At 44.3% G+C, this 19238-nt stretch overlaps 1 protein-coding gene and 1 pseudogene across 1 annotated transcript; both read left to right on the top strand.

Moving 5' to 3' along the window:
• Positions 1 to 10386: 10386 nt before the first annotated feature.
• Positions 10387 to 16492, top strand: LOC148079485 (bile salt-activated lipase-like). Its single transcript, XM_087792478.1, has 11 exons — positions 10387 to 10464; positions 10609 to 10756; positions 10835 to 10954; positions 12528 to 12725; positions 12804 to 12934; positions 13022 to 13129; positions 14459 to 14573; positions 14637 to 14823; positions 15699 to 15899; positions 16000 to 16209; positions 16290 to 16492. Exons 1-11 carry the CDS (start codon positions 10402 to 10404, stop codon positions 16471 to 16473), a joined length of 1665 nt encoding a protein of 554 aa, XP_087648604.1. The 5' UTR covers positions 10387 to 10401; the 3' UTR covers positions 16474 to 16492.
• A 351-nt stretch (positions 16493 to 16843) lies between these two features.
• On the top strand, positions 16844 to 18944 carry LOC148079484 (bile salt-activated lipase-like; annotated as a pseudogene).
• The last annotated feature ends 294 nt before the right edge of the window (positions 18945 to 19238 follow it).

The following is a 19238-nucleotide window of genomic DNA, read 5'->3' as shown; positions in this document are numbered from 1 at the left end:
TACTTTAAAGATCAAGATAATACTGAGAACAACACAGGAGTTCGAAAAATTCAAGGAAAAGCCTGAACAAATAGAAACGTCTTAAGATGTTTCTTAAAGGAGTCAGTAGACTCCATCAAGCGCAAAGAGAGAGGAAGATTGTTCCAAAGTTCTGCTAAAGAACTTTTAACTTTAACAGAAGCCTTTAATTTTGAGCAACATGTTTCTGAACCCACTCATCAAAAAGGCCACATTTTAGACTTAGTTTTTACTCTTGGCCTGGACATTTCTAATGTATCTGTACATGATGTCCATCTGAGTGATCATTCTCTTGTCTTGTTTAACCTGGACTTCATCCCTGAACCTAAGCCTTTGAAAGTTTGGTCTCAGAGGCGTGTCATCTCAGCCGATACTGCAGACAGTTTTTCTGCTATGTTTGACCGTCTTTCCTTTGATGACTGCCCAGACGTGGACAGTTTGATTCACTGTTTCACTGATCATTGTGTTGAAATACTGGATCAAGTGGCACCTGTTAAATCGAACTTGAAAATTCAGAAAAAACGGTGCCCTTGGACAAATAAAGATCTCCTGAGTCTGAAGAGACTTTGTCGAAAGACTGAGCGTCTCTGGAAGTCCACTAAACTTGAGGTGCATAGACTTCACCTCAGGGATCTGATGACTTCTTACAATGAGATGGTAGAAACTGCTAGATCTGATTACATCAGAAAACTGGTAGCAGCAAATAGGAAAAACCCCAAAGTTTTGTTTGACACAATTAATTATCTCGTGTCTCCTGCTCCTCAAATCACGCCTGTCTTCTGTGAAGCTGACAGCAATGCATTGTTGAGATTTTTCATTGACAAAATTTGACAAAATTAAATTGATCAATGAAAAAATCTCTCCCCCTTTGTTTGGAACCCCTACTGTCTCTGAGCCCCTCTCCTCCTCTTGGTCCTCCTTCACTGCTGTATCTTTGGGTGATATTTCGGCACTAGTGAACAAGATGAAACCCTGCTCTTGCTCAGATGACGTCCTTCCTTGTAGGCTTTTTATCAAAGTATTTGATGTAATTGGCCCCTGGGTTACCAATATGGTGAACCTTTCCCTTTCCACAGGGGTTTTTCCCAATGCATTTAAACATGCCATTGTGGAGCCTCTGCTCAAAAAACCAGGCTTAGACCCAACTGACCTCAGTAATTTCAGGCCTATTTCTAAGCTCCCTTTCTTGTCCAAGATCTTGGAGAAGGTGGTGTCTGAGCAGCTGTCCTTGTTCCTGGATCAGAGCGACATCCATGAGAAGTTTCAGTCTGGCTTCCGTAAACATTACTCTACGGAGACAGCTTTATTGAAAGTGTCCAGTGACATCATGATGTCGGCTGACTCTGGTAAATTCACTGTTCTGGTTCTCTTGGATCTGTCCTCAGCCTTTGACACAGTTGATCACCAGATCCTGCTGAGAAGACTGAGGGAAGAAGTGGGACTGTCTGGGTCTGTGTTAGAATGGTTCTCATCTTACCTTTCTGGGCGCAGTTTTAGTAGTACACATTAACCTTATATATCTTTCTAATCAGTTCCAGCTTTCCAGGGGAAACTGGCCATTTTTTAATGTTTTTAATTAGAAAGTTTAACTCTTTACTCTGTAAAATAATTCAATTTAAATATCAGTGTAGGAACTAGCTATAACCATAAACATTAATTAATTAATTCATTTTCTAACGCTTTATCCCTTACGGGGGTCGCGGGAAGACTGGAGCCTATCCCAGTTTCATTATTGGGCGAGAGGCAGAGTCAAATTCATGTTGTATTTTTGTTGTCTCTGTATTGCCTCATTCTGGGTTTTGTTTTTGGTTCTGGGTTTTGTTTCTCTCTCCTGCCTGTTCACTCCGTGTTCCCCGTGTCCTCCTCTCGTCGGCTACCTGGTGGGCTTAGGTCCGCCAGTGGCGGTCCCTTGAGGGGGGGTCACTGTTATGTCTCGTGTGTCTTTCTTTGTGTTTCCTGTTTTTATTTTGAAACCTGCTCCCTTTTGTCTGTGAGTTCTACTTCATATTGGTGCTCTGCCCTCTAACGGCTTCGCTATTGGTTTACCCCGAGGCACCGCCTCGTCTCTGAGAAAGCTTAATGAACTCGCCACCCAGCAGGGGGCAGTCCACTTCCTATGCTGAAACACTCGCCTCACTACCCCCTTTACAACTCAGCCAGAAAGCTCCTGACAGTGGAATGTAATGATGGCGAATGAATATTGAAGTGAACAATGTGTGCACGAAGACTCCCTGAAGAGGAGACACACGTCTGCTTCGTTTGCCTAGGCCCAAATCACACGTGATGATTGTGTGGCCCTCCGAGCGCTTCCCACAGCTTTTGACGTGCGTTCGAGGCTTGTCGACCCACGCCGCCTCAGATCATGATTATGATCAAGACAGGTTAATGCCATGTTGTTTAAGAAAAACAAACAACATGGCAGTCCTGTGCGGTGCACTCGACATGTTCCAACGTGATAAGAAGAAAAAGGCTGTTGGACCCTGATGAGTCGAGCAGAGTCGTCCCTCGATCATGAACAGACCGCGGCGAGGAGGACGACTGGCTCGCTGCATGGAGTCGACCATGAGGTATGCGAGAGCGATCAGGTAAGTATCTCTTGCAGGCCACATGGCCCTCCTGCAGCACTCGACGGGTTCACCTGAGAGAGATGTTAGTAGTGTGCATGTGTTTCCGCCTGTGAGTGTGACGTATTCACAGGCGTCATTAGAAACTTTCGCCGCTACTGCTAAGCTAACATGCTCCGCCGTTTATAGACGGCGAGAGTTTCCTCTCAGAACACAGTTCGGAGGAGGTTTTAAACCCCTTGGTCCGGGTCATGCCGAGACTGTAATAACGGAGTCTGTCCACACGAATGAAGGACAGACTCAACCATGTGTGTTTGTTTCCAGATAAGCAAATGTCCACGAGACCGGCTTGATCAGCTGTGTTTACTTCACTTCCGTGTTGACATGCGCTGACGGGGGTTGACCGCTGATGAGCGTTGTCAAAAAATCCCGGCGCCATGGATGACGTCACGTTTGGCAGAGAAACGCCATGGAACAGACGCACCATGGAGAGGAATGGCCCGGCAGGAGGCGGCGCAGCGCAGCAGCAGCTCCGCCATCACCACATCTACATCTACATCTGCATGGGCGTGATGACGAGGCGCGACGGGGATACGGCGCTCGGAGACGGAAATCCCGTTTGTCGGCCTCATCATCTGGTGCTGGGGGGAAGCGGAGCCAGCAGCCGCAGCAGAGTCGTCGGCCAATGGCTCCTCCCCCCTATTCATTCAAGGGCATGTGTAGGAAATAAAACAAGAGAACGTATGACGTTTCTGTGGTTCGTTCTGAGAGAGATGTTAGTGCGCATGTGTTTCCGCCTGTGAGTGTGACGTAGTCAAAGGCGTCATTAGAAACTTTCGCCGCTAATGCTAAGCTAACATGCTCCGCCGTTCATAGTAGGCGAGAGTTTCCTCTCAGAACACAGTTCGAAGGAGGTGTTAAACCACTTCGTCTGTCCATACGAATGAGGGGCAGACTCCAGCCACATGTGTTTTATTTACAGGCGAGCACAGGTCCGCAGTGCCGGTTCAGCGGTGTTTACTTCCGCGTCGACCAGCGCTCGTGCCCGACAGAGCTTGACAGCTGAGGTGAGTGGAACTAGTACGGACATGTCTATGTTGACCGGAGGTTGTCTCTTCCCCCACAGTGCTGTCAACAAGCACTGGCACCATGAAGGACGTCACGTATGGCGGCGGAAAAGAGAAAACACCATGGAACTGACGCAACATGGTGCTTTTACGCGCAAGTTTTCTCGCCGTTCTGAGACCAGGCGAGGGCAAGGAGCTTTCGCCCCTTCTGGTCGATCATCTGGAGAGGTGCGTGGCGGTCGGATCTCATGAGTGATGACCAGGTCAGGACCACCAGCGGAGCTTGAGAATGTACTGGACGCGGTGAGTGATGCGGTGCCGACGCGCGCGCGACCTGATCTGAACTCACATCAGCTCCGGTTAAATTCTCCAGCACATTCCTCCACATCTCGGGTTTTGTCAGCTCCGGTGACACTAAGAAGTGCTCGGGGAGCTGGGGAGACTCCCGGGGGGGAAAGGGTACGTGCAAGACGCATTTGAGGTTTCGCACACGCACTTGCGCATTTCTCCCACAGAGCCGGATTTATGAGAGTGGGGGTTCTAGTGAATCCAGCTCGAGTACATGCTCTGTTGATTCAAGAGATAGAGAAGCGGCTTGTGTGATGCCCTTTCGTCTACAGCCCGCTCTGGGACGTTCGCGGGGGCGGGCCGGAGGACAACCCAAAGTTCGTCAGGGCTGTGGTTCTGACAGAACATTATTCGGCTTGGAGTCGCCTGGTTTTAATCCATTTCAGATCTCAGAGGGAAGTAATCAGGCGGGGCTATGCGCTCTAATTTGCCCGTCAACCCCTATGTTTTTCAGGGATTCTCTGGACACGTGTGGCGGAGCAGGGAAAAAAGGTGTTCCTGTCTAAGAAACGAGGCTGCAGTAGAGCTGCTTCCTGCAGCAGAGACGATGACAGGGTTTTACTTCCGGTACTTCCTTGTGCCAAGAAGTCCGTGGGTTGGAGACCCATACTGGACCTGAGCTATTTGAACAAATTCATAGCTACCCGCCCGTTTCGCATGTTGACGGTCAAGAAACTGCTCACAGGAGTCCAGGAGTTTGGATGACATCTATCGACCTGACCGACGCGTACTTTCACATCGAAAGTACTGGCTATTTCCCTCGAGAATCGTGTGTTTCAATACACTCGGCTCCCGTGCGGCTACGCTCTGGCACCCAGGACCTTCACCAAGTGTGTGGAGGCGGCACTGGAGCCATTAAGAGTAAGTGGGGTTAGGATCTTGACCTATCTGGACGACTAGTTGATCCTTGCCCGGTCAGAGGCAGAAAGTTTCACTCACACACAGAAGGTGTTGAGCCATATTGCCACCCTGGGGTTCACGGTGAACCCTCAGCAAGAGCGCTCCGACTCCAGTTCAACAGTTAGTTTACCAGGGGGTACTGTTGAACACGGAGGAGGGATACGCGCGCCTCCCGGACGTGCGTATCTAGCCCATTCTCCGACTGACAACACAGTTGCTGGAAGCTCGGCGTCGTGTGACGACAGCAGGCACTGTTATGTCCCTCCTGGGGCTCACGGCAGCAGCTCACACGGTAGTTCGGCTTTTCTTGCTGCATATGAGGGAGCTTCAGAGATGGTTTGGTCGTTTCAAGCTAGACCTCAAGCGGGTACAGGGTTGAAAAGTGCGCCTTCCCGCTCAGGTTTTGCAGGACATCCAGTTTTTGGGACTCTCTAGCCAACCTCAGACGGAGAGTTCCATTGGGTTGCGTCCTTCTTACACTCAAGTGTTCACAGACGCTTCTCTGACAGGTTGGAGAGGCACCTCGGGTCAGGCCTACGCCAGCGGGTAGACCAGTGTACAGTCACATAATCTGGCTAGAGCTAAAGGCAATTTACAACGTCCTGCTTCACCTCTCTCCCCAACTGTCACGGTCCAACGTCCTAGTGCTATCCGACAGCTCCACCGCCGTGGCGTACATTAATCGCCAAGGTGGAGCCAGTTCCCCAGCCCTTCTGAGTGTTGCAAAGAAGTTTGGCTGTGGGCAGACCGTCACTTGCTTTCTCTCAGAGCTCAGCATGTACCGGGCGAAGTGAACGCAGTAGAGGACAGACTGTCGGGTGGGGGCCATCCACGACGAATGGGGTCTGTCCAAGGCAGTGGAGAGCTGAGATATGGTCTCGGTTCGGTCACCCGGTGGCAGACCTCTTTAACCGCAAGGAGAACTTCAGATGTTCTCTCTGGTTCTCCCTCAGGGCATTGGATTGCCCCCACTAGGCGTGGACGCTTAGCCCACTTGAGTTGGCCGGTCGGACTACTGTTCGCCTTCCCTCCTCTGCGGCTCCTCCTCCCCTTAGTTCGGAGGACGAGGCGGGAGTGACTGAGGTTAATACTGGTAGCGCCAGACTCCCTGGTGCGCATGACGGTCAGGGACCCATGGGCCATTCCTTGGGCCTCCGCTGCCCTGGGCCAGCCTCTCAAAGTGTGGCTCCTGCACGGGACGAGCTGAGTGGGACTTTGGACCCGGGCGTTCTCCACACGCTGGAGAACGCGCGGGCCCCGTCGAAACGCAGGCTTATGCCTCGAAGTGGGGGATTTTCTCCCGCTGGTGTGCGACAGGTCCTTGGACCCCAGCTCCTGTTTGGTCTCTGCTGTCCTGTCTTTCCTGCAACTTTTGCTGGATAGCGGACGGACTTGGCGTCACTGAGAGTGTTCGCATCAGCCATAGCTACGAGGCATGTCGGGTTGAGGGTGCTTCGGCTCACGCCTACCCTCTGGTGGCGCGTTTTTCTTACGGGGTGCCTGCAGGCTTCGACCTCCTGCAAGGCCTTCCAGCCCTCAGTGGGATCTCCAGTTTGTACTGGACTCTCTCACAGGCCCGACCTTCGAGCCTCTTGACCAAGTCCCACTGGATATCTAGTTTTCAAGGTATCGCTCCTTGCCATCCCTTGGGCCCCTGCTGCCCTGGGCCGGCCTCTCGAAGTGTGGCTCCTGCACGGGACGAGCTGAGCGGGACTTTGGACCCGTGCGTTCTCCAGTGCAGGCTTATGCCTTGAAGTGGGGGATTTTCTCCCGCTGGTGTGCAGACAGGTCCTTCGACCCCAGCTCCTGTTTGGTCTCTGCTGTCCTGTCTCTCCTGCAACTTTTGCTGGATAGCGGACGGACTTGGCAACACTGAGAGTGTTCGCTTCAGTCATAGCAACGAGGCATGTCGGGTTGAGGGTGCTTCGGCTCGCGCCGACCCTCTGGTGGCGCCTTTTCTTACGGGGTGCCTGCAGTCAGAGGACATCTGCTCAGCTGCTTCTTGGGCATCCACGTCAACCTTTGCTAACGCCTATCTCCTCGACGTGACGGTGGGATCAGTAGCTCATACGGTTTTGAGCGCTGCTGTGCCCCCCTCGAGGCCCACGGCTCCAGTAGACTTGGATCCTGTGCTGGCAGGGCCCTAGCGATGCTGCTTCAGGAGCGGCGTCCAGCTGGGGGTACATTTATCCCGCCAGGCTTCGCCTTGGGTTTAAACCAATAGCGAAGCCGTTAGAGGGCGGAGCACCAATATGAAGTAGAACCCCTGAGTTATCTATCATAACCTCAGGTTCTATGAATTGGTGCGAAGTCCTCTAACCTCGTCGCCCAGCGGCCGCCCTTCTCGCCGAGTTTTCAGTTGGAGGAAGTGCGGCGGGTGTTTCCCGCCTTTATAGGAAGTGGACTGCCCCCTGCTGGGTGGCGAGTTCATTAAGCTTTCTCAGAGACGAGGCGGTGCCTCGGGGTAAACCAATAGCGAAGCCGTTAGAGGGCTTCGCACCAATTCGTAGAACCTGAGGTTATGATAGATAACTCGGGGGTTTCCTTTCCGGTCCCTCCCCCTGCTGATTGTTATTGTCTCCACCTGTCTTGTGTTCTGCAGCTGCCAGTGATTGCTGGCAGCCTTCATATTCTGCTCACTCTCCCTCAGTCTTTGTCGGTTCTTCACACATGTTGTCCCGTGTTCGTCTAGTTCGTGTTTCACGTTTTAGACTCCCAATTTGAGACTGTGTCGCCTTCCCGGTTTTGACCATGGTCAAAGTTTTTCTGCCTGCGTGTGCCCTTTACCTGTTTTTCTGGATATCGTACCTGTTGGATGTATATTTCCTGGACTACCTGTGACGATCCCTCTGCCTGCTGCTAATAAATCTGTCAAGTTTGACAATCAGACACTTTCTGCGCCTGGGTTTCCTTCCGTACCCTGACATTCAGGATTAATGGTATCAATGCTGAGAAATACAGGCAGATATTTATCCATCATGCAATACAATTAAGAGGTGTATGATATGCTCAAAATGTATTCTGCAGCAGGACAATGACCCCAAGCATACAGTCGATGTCATTAAGAAATATCTTCAGAATTAAGAACAAGAACATCATGGAGTCTTTCTGGGATTACATGAAGAGACGGAAGGATGTGAGAAACATCTACAGAAGATCTTTTAGTTCTTCAAAGTGTTTGGAACAACCTACCAGACGAGTTCCTTCAAAAACTGTGTGCAAGTGTAATTTATGCTGTTTTGAAGGCAAAGGGTGGTCACACCAAATATTGATTTGATTGACATTTGTCTTCTGTTCATTCACTGAATTTTGTTAATTGATGAAAATAAACTGTTAACACTTCCATTTTTGAAAGCATTCTTAGTTTACAGCATTTTCTTCACACCTGGAAAACACGCTCGGCCACATCAAATGTGTGAATGCTCACATGTGAACCATGGGTTGGAAATGTAAACATTTGTGTCGCCGTCTAGAGGTTCAACCTTGTTGACCGTTCATGTGACCGACAGTAACACCCGCCGTTCATCTTGGGTCAATTTTTGTGTAAAATATCATGTGTGTGACTCTGTAATCAGCAGGTGGAACAAGTACTCAACTTTCTCACTTTACATGCAAAAACTTTTCCATCTCATTCTAGATAAATAAACCGAACAAGAACGCTTATATTCCAACTGTGATAGTGTGTAGAACTAAGTAAATAACTGACCAAGGTCACTAAGAGCTTAAACGGTCAAAACAATGCACAGTTAATACACTTGCTTTTACCAGGTCAAGACAACATAGAGACAAAGAAAGATATTTGAGAAAAAGCACAAATAAATATGTCTTGAGACGTTTCTTGACTTACATTTCTCAAAGATTGAATGAAGCAAATGATAAAAGTGATCATTTGTTAAAATTTCTGACATGTTTGTTTTATCTTTTTACTTGATTATTTACATTTATGAGAGTTAAATTGATAAGAATGCATGTAATGAAGGGAATATATATACAGTGGTATGAAAAAGTTTGGGCCTTCTTCAGAAATAACAGCCTCTAAACGCTTCCTATAGCTTCCAATTAGGGTCTGGATTCTGGTGGAAGGTATTTTGGAGCATTCTTCTTTACAGATCCTCTCCAGTTCAGTCAGGTTTGATGGTTTCCGAGCATGGACCGCCCGCTTTAAATCACACCATAAATTTTCAATAATATTCGGGTCTGGGGACTGAGATGGCCATTCCAGAACGTTATACTTGTTCCTATGCATGAACGCCTTAGTAGATTTTGAGCAGTGTTTAGGATCATTGTCTTGTTGAAAGATCCAGCCCCGACGCAACTTCAACTTTGTTTCTGATTCCTGGACATTGTTCTCCAGAATCTGCTTTTATTGAGAGGAATCCATGCGCCCCTCAACTTTAACAAGACACAGCATGATGGAAATTTTCCACCACCAAATTTTACTTTAGGCAGCAAGTTCTTTTCTTGTAATGCTGCCCAAATAACTATTTTAGTTTCATCAGTCCACAGCAACTTATTCCAAAATGAAGCTAGCTTGTCCAAATGTGCTTTAGCATACCTCAAGCGACCCCGTATGTGGCGTGTGCAGAGAAAAGGCTTTTTTCCGCATTACTCTTCCATAAAGCATCTCCTTGTGTAAAGTGCGCTGAATAGTTACATTTTATTTCACTTCTCAAATATCACTGTGTTTGTCTCCTGATTATATATATATATATATATATATATATATATATATATATATATATATAATATAGTCAAGGAAACCTTAATTCATGTCAGGGTCACTTTAAGTGTGTTTTAAATAGATGTTGGACTCAATTGTATCATCAGTATGTGTCTGTTTGTACAAAACTCTTTTTTCATTGAAATATTTACGTTAGAAAATGATCTTAAGCTCCGCCCACTATAAAACAATATTTGATTACATTTTTTTTTACCATAACCTCACCCACTTTGCTGTGATTGGTCAGGTTTCATCGATCCGGGAAGTCTCCACCTCCAAGGGTCTCGTTGTATAAACAAAGCGGGGCGTGATCACAGCTGGCTGGAGCCCATTATTACATCACAATGGACTCGGCTCTCGTAACCTCTTGTTCGCTAAATCTGGTGTCTCTAAGTCGGTTTCCTAACATGGAAAAAGAACATCTTTAAACATTATTGACATTATTGCATTATTATCTTTGCTTATTTCACCGGCTTGAAAAGAACCATATTCCAGTTTCCAAACTCTAACTTTCTGAAGAAGAAATTGTTTTAACTTTAAATTCTTCGCTCAGGGTTTTGTTCGTCTTTGTTATGTCATCTGTTGATAAAATTTACTTTTATTAAAATATACTCCAGTCTGTCTGTTCAACTCAACCATTGGTGGTTAAACATTAAATTCTTCCTGATATATTTGGGGGAGTTGGCTGGTGCAGGTGAAGCCGAGCCCCTCGCGGAGGGAGGGGTCCGTCGGCGATCTTTATAAAAGGCCAGCAAACAAACCAAATTTGTCCAACCAGATCACGATGGCCGTACTTGGGATTTTGGCAGCTGTTGCTTTGTTTTTCAAATCAGTGTGTGCTACCTCCGTGAGTTACTACTTTACTATTTTACTAAGTTCTACTGAGTCAAGTCTCAATAATTGTTGTTTCAAATGCAAATAAGTTACAGCATATTGTGACCTTTAAACGTGGAAATAATGATGCGTTTCTCTTTTACTTGAATCTGCACAGCTGGGGGTGGTGTACACTGAGGGGGGCATGGTGCAGGGCAAAAACATTCGCCTCGGCTTCCGACACCACATGGACATTTTCAAAGGAGTTCCCTTTGCAGACATTCCTGGGCGGTTCGAGAAACCGAAGCGTCACCCGGGCTGGGATGGTGAGTCCTCGATAATGACCGGATAGATACTTGTAATTAGCTGTTAGCTTCGGTTGCTACATCTCTGCTACTGTTCAGGTGTGATGAAAACCACTGAGTACAGGGCGAGATGCCTGCAGTTGAACCTCCTCCAGGCGGACACTAGAGGCAGCGAAGACTGTCTTTACCTGAACATCTGGGTTCCCCACGGTCGAACAGGTAAGTTAGGATCCGAGCAACTTGATGAAAACGAATACTTGATTAACTTTAGTCGTTTTTTTCTCTTACCATCTGGATCCTGAAATTATTTTAAGTTTAAGTTAAATCCATCCCATCCATCCATCTATTAATCCATCCCATCCATCATCCATCTATTTATCTGTCCATTTACCCATCCATCCATCCATCCATCCATCGATTCATTTACTTTCTGTATAACATAATTTTTTAATATCACTTCTATGCTCTGAAGACAGTTAAATGCTACAATTTCAGGAATAATGTTGCAACACGAAAAGCTGATCTCTTGACCCTTAAGTTACCTCAGGGTCAAGGTGACCCGGAAGCCAGAAAAAAAACCTTGACCCAGGGACAACACAAGGAATGCCATAGACAGATTGTTTTTCGGTCCGCCGGGTCACCTTGACCTTGAAGTAACACAAGGGTTAATCATCATTTTGTTCAATGATGAAAATAAACTATTAACACTTCCATATTTGAAAGCATTCTTAGTTTACAGCATTTTTTCACACCTGCCTAAAACCTTTGAACAGTACTGTATATTAAATAATTAAATGGGTATTATTTGCGTATTAAATGTTATTATTTCAAAAAAATGTTGTCTTCATAAATGGGGCCACATCAAATGTTTGAATGAGTGCAAATTTAAACATTTGTAAGTAAGTAAGTCTGAAAACAATCTACAAATATAAACTACTTGTAGGTTCGACTTTGGTGAACTTTCATTTGACCGTCAGTAACACCCGCCGTTCATCTTGGGTCAAGTTGTGTGTAAAATATGACGTGTGCGACTCTGTAATCAGCAGGTGGAACAAGTACTCGACTTTCTCACTTGACTTTTACATGCAAAACCTAGAAATGTTTTTCCATCTCATCTTCTAGATAAATAAACCGCAGCCAAGACTCGCTTTTGCACCAGCAGACTTTTTAACTGTTAACTGATTCCCAATAGCGTAAAATCTAAAATGAACTTTTGGCGATTTTCGACCTAAAATCTTTGGTAGCCAACTTTTTGGTCCCTATTTCTTACTCATTGCTTCTATCTGTGTTTTATAATGGGATCCAGAAATGACTGTTACGTTGAGCCTTCTGTGATATTTCAAATGCTATCCTTGTGTATTTTTATAACAGGGTAATGTTGGGTATTAAGTAAGTAAGTAAGTAAATCATTTTTATTTATAGAGCGCTTTTCCAGACCAAGGTCACAAAGCGCTTAAACAATCAAAACAATATTCAATAAAGTATATACTTTAAAGGTCAAGATAAAACTGATAACACAACAGGAGTTCCAGAAAATCAAGGAAAAGCCTGAACAAATAGAAACATCTTAAGATGTATACACTGTAAATATAAAAAATAGATGTAGGTCATTTGGTTTCGTGCATTTATGTATGTGTTTTTGGTCATTTAATTTGTCAAGTAAAGTGAAGACAATATTGCCTTCATGGTTGCTGTTAGAGCTGGTTGCGTTAAATCCTACCAATTTAATTGGGTTGGGTTTAGATCCACTTGTATAAAAACAATACAACTAAGTAACTCTTTTGTTCCTCAGTGTCCACAAATCTGCCCGTAATGGTCTGGATCTATGGAGGAGGGTTCCTGTTAGGGGGTTCGATGGGTGCCAACTTATTGGACAACTACCTTTACGACGGGAAGGAGATCGCCGAGCGAGGGAATGTCATCGTGGTGACTCTTGGATACAGAGTGGGGACTTTGGGTTTCATGAGCACCGGAGACCAGGACCTTCCCGGTAAGTACCACGATGATTGTGATTCTGTGCGTCTTGATTCATCTACAGCACGTAACTCTTGATTTGTCTTCACCACAGGAAACTACGGTCTGTGGGATCAGCACGCTGCTATCGCTTGGGTGAACAGGAACATCCAATTATTCGGAGGAGACCCCGACAACGTCACTATCTTCGGAGAGTCGGCGGGAGGCGCTAGCGTTAACTTCCAGGTACGATGAGTTTTCCTAACTTTCCAAGAGCGCAGTTTGGCTGTATACTTACTTCTGTACCGTGTCTCTGCTTCATGTGGCGAACAGACTCTGACTCCACACAGCAAGGGACTTTTCAAGAGAGCGATCACCCAGAGTGGGTCTGCCCTCTGCCCATGGGGTGTCATCAGAAACCCGCGCAAGATCGCTGAAGAGGTACGTGATGGGTTTGGAATTATAACGCTGTACTTTTTTCTTCCAGAATCAACAAATTATTATCCAAGGATTTATTTCCATCCATAGACTTTATTTAAAAAAAAAAAGTTTTTTTAAACGATTCTGAAATTTCTTGAAAAATTTAATTTAGTTCTGGTACAGAGGTGGAGGTCGGGGTGTCTTGATGAAAATATTATGATTGGGCAATGTCGTACTTAAATACTCAAAAGAAAAATGTTAGAAAAGTGATGTGATCGTTTAAGACCCTGTGCAAGAAAATTTTTAATTTCGTAAAGTCTGCAGCAAGCTTCAAGTGGACACTTTATGAACTACAGCTTTTTGCTTTTCCGCATTGGCTTCACTTTCTCAAACTGGATGTTGAGCCTCGGTTCAAACACAAAAAGTATTTTTCTTCGCTGACACCAATACTCAAGGAGGAGTGAAAACTATGATAGATATCAGAGGGTTAAATAGTTTTTCAAAAATAACTGTTGTCCACTTTGAAGACACAAATAACCAGTCTATTCGTCTGTATCTCTAAAGCATGTTACACACATGAGACACAACTTGAGATCTTATTCAAAAGTAGACTGATATAAATTACATATATATATTAATTGAAACAGGAAATAATGGATAAACAAAAGAAGACAAAAACATTCGTCATTGCAACCATCACACAAGCAAAGAAGAAAGAATGAACTCAGAATAGAGGGTGAAAAAGACTGTAAGAAAAAAGCCTCGGAATCAATTATCTGTCATATATTATGGATCTGCCTTGATGAAATGGGTTTGCCAGAAGTAAGGAACTCTGCAACCTTGTTAATTTAAAAGCCTTTTTTTATTGTCCTGAGATGGAGGTGTGAAAATAACAATCATTAGTTTTAAAAGATGGATCAGTTGTTGAGCGGATCAAAGGTGTTTGAAGGTTTCAGCCCCTTGAGCACACAAAGCTTGATAAAAACAGGTTTTCTTCTTCTCTCTTCTCGTTGTTTGTTTGATGTTTTTTTTATTCCTACTTTTTCTTCAAAGTATCCTGGTGGTTACAGAAATACAATTAAGAGAAATAAGTTAAGTGGAAACTAGTACGCACTGAGGAACTGTCTCTTTATGTTGTCCTTGGAACGTCGCTGCAAATCCATCAGAAGATCTGGAGGTGGTTTTTGGGTTTCGAACATCAGGCCTTGTTTGTCGACCTGAACCTTGAGCACCGGAATATTGAATGATTTTGGCCAAATTGACAAAGTTACAATCGACAGTTATGGTCACCTGGTGTATGAAGTGACTTGTAAACACTTACAATTTATTTCCCATTATCTACTAAAAAAGGTGGCCCTCAAAGTCAAGTGCCCCACAGATGAACGCATGGCCGCCTGTTTGAAGATGACCGACCCGGTGCTGCTCACCATGGCAGGAAACCTCAACATCAACACCTCACCTGACAGTACGTAACGGTCGCCATTATAAAACGATGTGTTGACAGAAAAGGTTTTTCCTTCTCTGTCAGACCCTATCGTGGACAACCTGATCCTGTCAGCCGTGATCGACGGCGACTTCCTGCCCGATGAGCCGCACAAGTTGTTCCACAACGCCGCAGAAGTGGACTTCATGGGCGGAGCCAATGACATGGACGGTCACCTCTTCACTGGCCTTGATATTCCCTCCATCAACTCACACCTGATAGAAACACCTGTGTGAGTCACACGCGTCTAGTCGAACCATCATGATGACACTCACTTATAATTTTGTCTATAAAATAAATATTTCAGGCGATAAACATCAATTCATTAATGTAATACAATATCTACGAGGTTGGTAATAGTATAATAGAGCTGGTGTTGTGAGCCACAAGGATGTCTTCAATTCAACTGGTCCGGGGGCCAGAAGAGTTTCAGTAATACGTTTTTTGGATATTTCTGTGGCTTTACTGTGGATTTGGACCATTATTTTTTCTAATTTGATTTATTATTATTTAAAAACAATCTTAAATGTTATGTGATGATTTTTATTCCTTCACCATCTGACATTGAACACAGACTGCATGTTTGAGACCCCTGGTATAAACAGAACAGAACTTTAGTCATAAAACATTATTTCTTACTAATATTTAGGTAAATTCCAAAAAATACAATGATTACTTTTTCATATTTCAGATAACACTCTTAATATTACTTTACTTTCTGTTCTGTTGTATGTTTGTTGTTTATATGTTATTCTTAACCTTTTTTCTATAATTATTATTGATTTTTCTCTTATTACACATTAGTTTTATCACCACAATGTCCAGTCTGAGCAGTTTCTTTCCTGTTCTTTCAGGTTGTGTGCCATAGTTTATATCTTTGTACATTCATTGTGCTAATTCTCCAAAAATGTATTTATTATTAATATTTTCCTTTTTCTTTTCCCCAAAAGCCACAAAATATGTATTTGAATTTAAGCTGTTCCAGTTACCTCCAACAGTCCCATCATATCCAAGCTTGTGGTTGATAAATAAGCAGCAAATTGCATTAAAGCAAAGCAAAGAAAAATAAATAAATAATAAAAGACTTATTCAACTTTCTGCCCTCAGTGAGGACATCAAGAGGCTCCTGGCTTCGTACACGAAGAAAGGCTCTGCAGGCATGGAGGAGGCTTTTGAATTGTACAGTTCCGCGTGGTCAGCGAATCCTACCAAAGAGAACATCAAGACAACTGCTGTGGCGATCGCAACGGATTATATCTTCTTGGTTCCCACTCAGGCTTCTCTGTATCTTCATGCTGCTCACGCCACGTAAGAACTTCTTTGCAATCGTCCAAGATAAACGAACATTGAAAGGACCTCAAAGAAAAAAGGTTTCAACCATTTCAATCATTTTTTTGTTTTTCTAAAGCACCGGTAGAACCTACTCCTACCTGTTCTCGGAGCAGAACCGTATGGCTGGCCTGATCAAGCCCTACCCCAGCTGGATGGGAGCCGACCATGCTGATGACTTGCAGTATGTGTTCGGAAAGCCCTTCCAGACCCCTCTTGGATACTGGCCGAGCCACCGCCGCGTCTCCGGCTACATGATCGCCTACTGGACCAACTTTGCCAGAACTGGGTATGATCCCTTCACTCTAATAAAAAACAATCTATCCTGACGTTCTCCACAAGATCTAACGTTTACTTCCATCTCTAAAGAAACCCCAACAACGGCCCGGAGAGTGTTCCTGCCCAGTGGCCAACATTCACCAGCACCGGACACCAGTACCTGGAGATCCACTCTGACATGGACCGGAGCTACGTGAGACAGAAGTTGAGAATGCGATACGTGCAGTTCTGGACCAGCGTGCTGCCGAACATCCATGTGAAAATCTCAGAATAAATAAAAGCTGCTCTTAAAAGTTATATTTTCCTCACTACTAACATGTTTATATTGAATTTAAATGTTACAAATAAATTTTTTAAAAACATTTATTTTTGAGTTATTGGAATTAGAATATCAAACTCTAGAGATAGATCCATTCACTTAAAAAAAAACAAACCCCGATGTGTTTTTATATCTATTTACTTTTATCCAACTGACACTAATCTTAGAGGCCTCCATACTCTCAACAAAACCCCTAAAAGTGATAAATATTATATAGAATATATATATAAAAACACGTAAGAATGTGCAGACCTCTGTCAAGCAGCTCATTCATATTTTTTAATGTATATTTATTTTTTAAATCCCTATAAAATCAATGATAGCAATGATCTCAATGGTAGAGTTTTTGGAGATCACTTGAACAACACAAGCACCAAAATGCATCATAAAGTAATAATTCTGCAAAGATTTTAAGGATCAAGATAGTATTTAAAATGAGATTATATGTTCTTTATTCAATTTGCCAAGTTTAATGACAATTTCATTGGAAATCAGTTTAAATGATAGGTAAATTATCGCCGATAATAACGTTCCATTCTATTTCATAACGGATTAATTAAATTATAAAATTAACAAATCATTCGTCGTCATCTATATCCGCCACTTATTTTCTCTCCAGGGTTGACAAACACTGAAAGGTTATTTCCATGTTTCTTATCTCGAGCATGTGTGTCAGTGTGAGAATCCAGCCATCTGTTTCACAGACGAGTGTTTTTATAATCATTCAAACTGTCTTTAAAAAACAGAGTATTTGCAATTTTCAAACACATGAAGCACTTGTACACTGAAGGGCAACATAAGACATTTGTGTTGCTCGACATCAAATACTTGAAAAATAATAATGACGTTACATATGACGATTGGAAAGTTAAATATCGAGTGCTGATTTAGCTCGCTCTTCTCCTGTCGACGGCTTCATCGTGTGCTGCGTCTGTAAGTCTCTTTCATTTTTGGACTCATGACAGCGATAAAAGAACCTTTATCGAGGACTTTCTCTGTTTTGTAGCTGGGAGTGGTGCGGACAGAAGGGGGCAGTGTTCAGGGGAAAAACATTCCTCTGGGTCTGTTCCGCTCTGTGGAAGTTTTCAAAGGAATTCCTTTTGCTGCGAAACCTGGATTATTTGAGAAACCCAAACCTCACCCTGGCTGGGAAGGTGCCCTCTCCATCACACACAAGTTGAACGGATGATGAACACATAAAGGACAAAGCGGATGTGTTAAAAATGCGATGGTTGGATCCATGTTTGATTCAAGGCTTTATCCTCAGGTACTCTCAAGGCAATCAAATTTGGTCCAAGATGTTCTCAGGTGTCTTTGACGATAACGTCCCACTTTGGCAGTGAGGACTGTCTCTACCTCAACATCTGGGTCCCTCATGTTCTCCAAGGTAACAAATGTCTCGTCATATTAAGTTTAAAAATGTGCGTTTTATTCTTTAACCTGAAAACCAAAGAAATTCTCAATATATTAAAGAAACAACACAACAGCTTCCAGGTCAGAAACGTACAGTGAACTGCAGTTCATTGCGGTTCAGTTCAGAAATATGGAGGTGCAAATGTCGCCTTCTTCATGCTGCTTTGATCGTATCGTTTTCTTTCAGACCCTCTCGCAACATAACAAAGGGCTGATTCGTAGAGCTGTCTCTAAGAGTGGTGTGGCCTTGTGCCCTTGGGCCTTCAACAGTGATCCATGGACAACGGCCAAGGAGGTAACCCTTTACGCTCACCCACCAACCTCCCTCCAAATAGAGATGACTTGGAGTATTCCTTTTTAGGTGAGACAAAAGTAAATCTGTGCTCAGGTTGCGGAGAAGGTTGGCTGTCAAACGGATGACAAGATGGTGGACTGTCTGAAATCCAAGGACGCTGGCGTTCTGACCATGGCAGCTCCTCGTCCGTCCCCGGGTTCACCAGACAGTGAGAGTCTTCACCCTTTTCACACCGTTTCCTCTTTGCCTCAACGTTCTCTTTCGTTTCAGCGCCAACTCTGCTCAGCCTGAAGCTGACTCCCGTCACCGACAGAGACTTCCTCCCCGATCACCCCGGAAAACTGTTCCACAACGCCGCCGAAGTGGACTATCTGGCGGGAGTCAACGACATGGACTCGCATCTCTTCACTTCATAAGACATTCCCAGCATCAGGAAGAACAAAGATTGGTGTAGGTGTAGGTGAAGATTGTTGTCGTCCTGGTCGTATCTAAATAACTTTGTTTCTTCAGAGAAGATCTGAGGCGCCTCCTGGCTGCGTACGTCGGAGAAATGGGGGAGAATGGATTAGAAGTTGCCTTCAGGGAATGCTTGTCCAACTGGGGAACGTCACCGAGTCAGGAGACATTGAAGAGGACAACCGTGGATGTCGGGACTGACGTCGCCTTCTTGGTTCCTACTCAAGTTGCCCTGAATCTCCATGCTGCTCAAGCCACGTGAGACAACCTGAAAACCTTATCTTAATGTAGTACTAGTACACATTAACCTTATCTCAATGTGGTAATTGTTCTCATTAACTTTTTCTTAATGTGATACTAGTACAAAATAACCTAATCTTAATGTTTTACTTGCTCTCATTAACTTTGTCTTAATGTGATACTAGTACACATTAACCTTATATATCTTTCTAATCAGTTCCAGCTTCCGAGGGGAAACTGGCCATTTTTTAATGTTTTTAATTAGAAAGTTTAACGCTTTACTCTCTAAAATAATTTAATTTAAATATCAGTGTAG

Source organism: Callionymus lyra, chromosome 5, assembly GCF_982586985.1.
Source record: "Callionymus lyra chromosome 5, fCalLyr1.hap1.1, whole genome shotgun sequence".
Taxonomy (NCBI): domain Eukaryota; kingdom Metazoa; phylum Chordata; class Actinopteri; order Syngnathiformes; family Callionymidae; genus Callionymus; species Callionymus lyra.
This window is presented reverse-complemented; position numbering and strand designations above follow the sequence as displayed.

Bases quoted from the DNA above. Each gene is read 5' to 3' on its own strand.
- LOC148079485 (XM_087792478.1), top strand. From the start codon at position 10,402: ATGGCCGTACTTGGGATTTTGGCAGCTGTTGCTTTGTTTTTCAAATCA. The intron at 10,955-12,527 runs GTAAGTTAGGAT...TTTGTTCCTCAG, and splicing joins GGTTCCCCACGGTCGAACAG to TGTCCACAAATCTGCCCGTA. The intron at 12,726-12,803 runs GTAAGTACCACG...TCTTCACCACAG, and splicing joins CGGAGACCAGGACCTTCCCG to GAAACTACGGTCTGTGGGAT.